The following is a 7,212-nucleotide window of genomic DNA, read 5'->3' on the forward strand; positions in this document are numbered from 1 at the left end:
GTGGCGGGGCGAGCGGCCCCGCAGCGAGGAGGACAACGAGCTGAGCCTGCCCAGCCTGGCGGCCGCGTACACCACCATCCTGAGGGCGCTGGGCGAGGATCCCGAGCGGCAGGGGCTGCTGAAGACGCCCTGGAGGGCGGCTACCGCCATGCAATTCTTCACCAAGGGCTACCAGGAAACCATCGCGGGTAGGCACCTGGAGGGGGGGGTTCACCTCGCCTTCCTTCCTCTTAGCCGTGCCAGTAAGGGCTGCGCTCAGTAGTGCTGTAATACGGGGCTTGGGAAACGAGGGAGTTCCCCTGCGGTTCCCCTTCCGCTCCTTCTGACGCTGGTAGGTGAGTTTCGGTTGGAGGATGAGGGACGCGAGCGCTGAGCCGGGCGCTGCTCAACCCGGAGGCTGCCTTGCCGCTTCGCTTTCCCTTTTCGTTTCCCCGAAGCCCTTCTGCGTGTAACTCGCAGCGCTGACTCGCTGAGCAGTTCTTCCTGTTGCGAAGTCACGTCCTAAACTCGCCCTGGGAGCTGCTGCTCTGTCTCTAGGAGCGAGCCTGGTGTTCAGCTTCACGTCGGTGCTGGGTTGTCCTCTCGCTCGGTCTCGCCGCACGCCGTGTTTGGGATGGACCCTCATGGAGGTCGCGCACAACGACACTTTGTCTGCTCAGAGTCACAGAATGGCCCGGGTCGGAAGGGACCTCAAGGATCACGAATCTCCAACCCCGCCACCCTGCTCTGGGGCTGCACTTGTCTCCTTATTGCTCTGTAATACAGGAGGTCTCACGCCCAACCTGCCTGGTTCAAGCGGGGTTTTCTTCTTCTGAACGCATTTCCATGCTGAGAGGTTGCTATCTCTCAGCTCCTCTCTCAATATTGCTGCAGCTAAACCTGGCAGATTCCTGTTAATTTACCCCAAACTTTTGCTCTGCTGGATAATGAGGGATGCTGTTCATCTGTCCCAATCTCAACGTGTGTTTCTTAGAGCAGAGTGGTTCTGGGTACCTCCTCCTGAACGGCCATCCTTGGTGGCACTGGAACAGGTTGCCCAAGGAGGCTGTGGATGCCCCATCCCTGCAGGCATTCAAGGCCAGGCTGGATGTGGCTCTGGGCAGCCTGGGCTGCTGGTTGGTGACCTGCACACAGCAGGGGGTTGGAACTGGATGAGCATTGTGCTCCTTTGCAACCCAGGCCATTCTAGGATGATTCTATACACTGTTTCTATCCACCTGTTACTCTCTCTGTTAGGTACTGTGCTCATGGGTTGCTTTTTGTTTTGCTACTTTTCTAGGAAAAAAGAGGAAGCTGTGATGCAGGCATCCTTTCCTGTGCTGGGTGGGTTGTCTCTTGTGCTTCTGGTCTTCCTGCTCTTAGTAGTGAAATGAGAGGGGAGGAAAAACTGTAGCTGAAGGACAGTTTGTTACCAGCCAGCAAAATATCTGGTGGTTGGAGTTGTGAATTGGTGTGGAGTTCAGTTCTGCATGGGGGGTCCTAAGTGCATTGTGAAACACAGAGCTGAAAACCAGACAGGCTGAAGCAGGGAATGCAGTACAGCTACAGGTCTCGAAGTCAGCCTTCTGCTTGGGTAACCAAGGGAGGGTAGGGAGGGGGGGGGAAGCAACTTTAATTTTACTTTTCCATATGGTACAAAAACACAAAATGATGTAATAAATGTATTTCCAAGCTGTGAAATCTAGCGGAGGCTGGACAGGGGGCAGTGAAAAGTACACCAGAGGAGATCTGCAGTGTTTGGTGTTTCTGACTCGAACTTCTCCGACAGTAAGCAAGAACAGAGTTATGTGGTTGGTCACAGCTCAGCTGCCTGCTGTTTGTTAATGAATGGTGTCTCGCTTTGATTTGCCACTGAGTGTTTCTGAGTGCAGTCGGGGTGCTGGAAGCTGTCGTACTTCTTTATCCTTCCATAAATAAATCTTGTGTTGTAGGGAGGATTACGTCTGAGTTCTGCCCTTCCTCTCTGTTCAGGTTTCTGTGAGTAGCAGAAAAAACTGACGTAGCTTCTGTTGCAGGTGTATTTCCTAGCTTGACAGCGCAGAGTAACAATGTTCCTGCTTTACATTTATTCATCCTTATCTGTCTTCTGCAGCTGGTCAATATTGCATTTCAGAGCCATCAGTAGAGTTGATTTGCTGAATATCTAAACCCAGCTTTCAGTCTTCTTTCTAGATGTGTTCTCCCTTTCATAGAATCGTAGAATGGCCTGGGTTGAAAAGGACCATAATGATCATCTACTTTCAACCCCCTGCTGTGTGCATTAATCCTGGCTCTTTCTAAAGCCCCTGTCCTTAGCTCTCACCTTGACAAAATGTGTTCAAATTAATGCATTGATCTCATTTTATGGTGGAGGCCATCAAACTTTTATTGGAGGAGCATGGATACCCCTGGGGGTTTCAGGTAAAATCCATCTGGGGAGCAGATCTAAGGATGCTAGCAGTTTACTTTTGAGTTTGTGTATATTAGTAGCCATTGTAAGATACCAAAAGTTTTACTTCTTCATTTCACTCAGTGCTTCTGCATGACCACACAAGAACATTTTCTTTCCCTGAGCCAGGGTCAGACTTATTGGCTTGTTCATTCTGGAAGCAGATGACAACAAAACAGAAACATGTTCTTTTGATTAATCAAGGTAATCTGAGCTGTAATAGCTGGCTGGCAGCCTTCAGCATCCTTGTAGTTGTTCGGGCAATCTTCTATCAAACACACGAAGGCAGAATTTGGGGAGATCTGTCCCTCCTTCAATAAATGCTTGATGTTACGCTTGGAAGTGCTGTTCATTGGACTATGAATGCTACAAAGCATAAATGTGTGCATAGGGCATCCTGCTCTAGTATTAAATGTGAAGGTTGGTGGCCCTGCATGCCACAGGGAGATAGGAGCTTTGTGATCCTTGAGGTCCCTTCCAAGTCGAGCCGTTCTATGATACACAGTAAATGGGTGAATATATGGAAATCAGAACTGTAGACCAACTTGCAACTGAAGTCTTCAATTACTATCTTGTGAGTTTCAGAAACAGCACATGCCAGAGATGCTAGTCTGAAAACAAAACACTGTACAGCAGATCCTGTTCCTTTACAGTCCTGCAGGAAACATCAGACAAAGCTGAACAGGCTCCCTGCATCTACAGGGGGCAGTTGACTTGTCTTCATTGTATGTAAGCACTTCAAGCTAAGAGGCATGTTTGCTAAATAGTTGCTGGTGTAAATAAAAGCTGCAAGACCTCTCCAGTTGGTGTGCAGCTTTCAATCAAGTTAGGAGGTTCGGCTGTCCTTTTGGTGTGTTGAACCTTGTTAAAATCATACAGTCAAAGGATGGTTTGGGTTGCTGGAGACACAAAAGCTTCTCCAGCCCCACCCCTGCCATGGGCTGGGTGTCCCCCATTAGCTCAATTTGGCTTTGTTGAACCTCATTAGATTCATGTAGGCCCACTTTATAGCCTGTCCAGGTCCCTCTGCATGGTGTCCTTTCCTTCTTTTGTGTCATCTGCACCACTCAGCTTGGTGTCATCAATAAACTTGCTGAGAGTGTCTTCAGTCCCATCATCTGTGTCATTGATAAAGGTGTTGAAGTGTGCCAATCCCAAGACCCTGGGATACACCACTCATGATCAGCCTCTATCTGAACGTAGAGCCCCTGGCCACGGCCCTGTGGCTGCAATGATCCAAGCAATTCTTTACTCACCATACAGCCCACCCTTCCAATCCATGTCTCTCCAACTTAGAGATGAGGTTATGATGTGGGACTGTATCAAACGCCTTGCAGAAGTCCAGGTAGATGACATCAGTTGTCCTCCCTTTGTCCATTGGTGCCATCACTCCATCGTTGAGCACCACCAGATGGGTCAGGTGAGGTCTAATACCAGTAGATTTAACACCTGCTGAGACTGTGTGTGTCTGCATAGAAATAGGCAGTGCTTTGAACAAACAAGGCTGTTTGACCAGCAGCACTGCCCTTTGCTGAGAGCTGAGGAGTTGCTTCAGTGGTTTGTTGCTGGAAGCAAAGCATTGCTGGTTCTCTTACTTTCCACTGGTACTACAGCCTAATGTATGAACATAAATATCAGCAGTATGGCTGTGGTTTGTTTCTTTGAACTGAAGGCTGGGGAGGAGGGATTGTCCAGGGTAAGATGTTGGGGTGCTTCTCAACCCCCAGCCCTGGTGCTGAAGGCAGTGAGAATTCTGTGCTCCAGCACTGGGCCTTCTCAGGGTGACCTCCCTGACCATTAGTAGTCAAGCAACACCAAATTTCATACTCTTATATTTTTCCCCCAGAGTTTATTGACTATCTTAACCTCTTGGATCTTAAGCTACTAAAGACTTCTGATCTTTTCATGTTACTTTTTCAAAGCGTTGTTATGTCATCTGTGATCTTCATTTGTTTCGTTTTCAGAAAGAAACGAGGTGTTGAAATCCAGATACGTATTAATGAACATCTCCGCAGCCCTGATTTCCCTCTTTTTAAGAAATATATTGGCAAAAAACAACTTCCAGACCTTATCTTAGCTTCATCTGAGAGTCTGCCGTGACTCATATGAATAGACTTCAGTCTCTCTCTGCAACGTGGAGAGCCTCTTTGTAAGAGGGTGAATGAATCCATAAAGTTGATGGCTAGAATTAGCGGAGCAGTCCTGGTGCTTTTTCTCCTTATTTAATTCTTCAACGTGAGTTGTAAAAGAGCTGGACCAGATGTGTAATTTCTGGCAGCTGAAGAATTAAGTTTTGCTTCCAAAAAGAACGTTCCTTTCTGAGGCAGAATGTCTGTTTCCAGTCCTCTGGTGTGACAGTGATGGAATCGGAAATGTTAGTCATAAACTTGTAAATCCTTTTTTCTGATGCTTTGCTTCCTTCCTGTTGGGAAGGTACACGGTGGCAAGGAAGCCACGTGGTGCTAATGCCTATTTAATTATTCTCTGCAGCGTTGGAACTCTTATTGCCAGCTAAAATAGCCTCATTACAGCTTAGGTTGGGTCTCTTCCTAGAGCTGTTCAAGAGTTCTTAAAGCAGATGGTGATTCTGTTGGGAATTGGCATACCCAGTCCACCCTCTGCCTTAGCAACCTGAAGTCATTAACTTTCTGCAGGAGTACAAACTCTCTTTATATGAATGAGTTTTCTAGCCTGATTTTCCTCCTTTTATGCATAATAAATTCCTGGTACCTTTCAGGACTGAAAAACTGCAATAATTTTCTTGTGTTTCTTGGCTGGAATGTTCTCTCTAGCTGCAATTCTTGTGTAGTATCGATGCATGAATACATACAGTCAGTTTTGACTCTCAATCTTACCATTTAGCAACAACTGAAAGATTTTATAGCAATTTTCTTCTTGGCTTCCTTACCATGCCTTCATCTATTAGCTCAGGTCTTCTGCTCTGTCAATTCCATCTTTTCTCAGATTGAGTGGAAGTGCCCAATAAAGCCAGCCAAATTATCTGCTGTTGAGCCTCAGCTGGTTCCATCTCAACGAACCCATTGTCTCTGGGCTCTTTGGAGCATCCTCCACCTCTACCATGTGAGTGAGGGCAGTCTGGAGCCTTGCAGAGGGAGAACTTTGTGCTTATGGCTACCAGGATGGCTGAGCTCAAGGAGCTGGGTTGCTATATCTCAGTGAGCAATGCTTAGCTTGGCTTCCTCCTTGGAGTGAAGCAACTCAGCTCATAGCGAGAGCATCCTACAACCATCTCAGGCTCTTATCTGAAAGATCTAGCCAAGGCCAGGCATCTGAAATGCTGCAGTGCTGCTCTACAGAGGGCTGTCATCCTCCATTCCCCTCACGGAGCCAGCTGCTGGGTGGGCTCCATCTTCTTTGGTTGCCAGAGGTGCGTTTGCTTTCCCGTGTCACATTAAAGCTATGCAAATAGTTTCTATAGCAACAGGTCTTTTTGCTGAGCTCTGACGCAAAGTCCTGAAAGGTCTTTCTCATTCTGTCTTTATCCGGTTATGATTTTTTTTTTAATCAACTCTTGAGGAAGATAAAGGGGGAAATTAATTCTGATCTGTTTCAGGAGTTGCAGCAGGAATGACTGTTTAGTCTTTAACAGCCCAATGAAGTTTCTATATCAGAACATGAGATCTGGGCTGGCGGATGTATCAACTGGAATAACTGTCCCTAACTCTGTGCTTGTTCTTGTTCACTTCCTTCAGCTGTGTATTTTTATCCAAACCTTTGCATTCCCTTAACGTGATGCACGTGGGCTTAAGCAACAAGTTCATTCAGCCTTTCTTGGGTGGCAGAGAATGGAAGTAGTGATGTTTGCAGGCTCCTTTGGTGCATTGATAGGGTTTGGTGGCAGCACTGAGCACAGCTGTGACTAATGAAAGCAGGGTGAATTGAGGGAAAGTATCATCCCAAAGGGCCGAGAGACTGTGGATGGATGTGCCAGCCTCCTTGTAAGCAGAGGGGGTGCAAATCTTGTCCTTTTCTTGATATGGAGGATTACACGGGTGGCACTTGGAGGGAGTTTTCCTTGTTGAATTAAGGCACAGCAGGATGCAGTCCAGCATCTTGGCTCAGCTACCTTTACCTGACTTGTCTGACGCCACTCAGGGCTTGGATTCGAAAGGATGTGTGTGTATGGGAGGTGCTGAGACAGACACAGACTTTGAACTGTGCTTATTTTTCAGGAGAAGCAGCTTGTAAAGTGAGCTGGAAGGACTCAAGCAGGACAGGGGTGACTGGAGCTCTACTCTTACAGCACAGTCAGGTGCTGGCCTTCTGTCTCACCTCTTGTTTTGCCTTTGTCTCCCTGGTATCACCTGGCAGTGGTGAAGGGGTAGCAGAGGGGTTAACACAAAGCTTTTTTCTTCCTTTGTGGGTTCTGGCCCTCCTCCTCAAGGTGCTGGCTGTTCCAATTGACACAGCTTGCTGTGGGCACAACTGGAGAAGTTTTGCAGCCGAGCAGCTCCTTCCTTCTTCAATTTTTCACAAGGGTAGATAATGGCAGGGCAAGGGTTTGAAGTTGAAGGAGGGCAGATTTCAGTTGGTTGTGAGGGAGAAGTTGTTTGCTGTGAGAGTGATGAGGTGCTGGAAGAGCTGCCCAGAGAGGCTGTGGATGCCCCGTCCATCCCTGGAGGTGTTCAAGGCCAGGTTGGATGGGGCCCTGGGCAGCCTGGGCTGCTCTGAAATGTGGAGGTTGGTGGCCCTGCCTGTGGTGGGGGGTTGGAGCTTCGTGATCCTTGAGGTCCCTTCAACCCTGGCCATTCTGTGATTCTGGT

General features: G+C 47.9%; 1 protein-coding gene across 1 annotated transcript in view; it reads left to right on the forward strand.

Moving 5' to 3' along the window:
• GCH1 (GTP cyclohydrolase 1) overlaps positions 1 to 7,212 on the forward strand; it is a 19,059-nt gene that overhangs the window by 407 nt on the left and 11,440 nt on the right. The window contains exon 2 of the mRNA XM_010712131.2: positions 1 to 188. Coding sequence (XP_010710433.2) covers positions 1 to 188 — 188 coding nt within the window. The remainder of the gene's footprint in view (positions 189 to 7,212) is intronic.

Source organism: Meleagris gallopavo, chromosome 5, assembly GCF_000146605.3.
Source record: "Meleagris gallopavo isolate NT-WF06-2002-E0010 breed Aviagen turkey brand Nicholas breeding stock chromosome 5, Turkey_5.1, whole genome shotgun sequence".
Taxonomy (NCBI): Eukaryota; Metazoa; Chordata; class Aves; order Galliformes; family Phasianidae; genus Meleagris; species Meleagris gallopavo.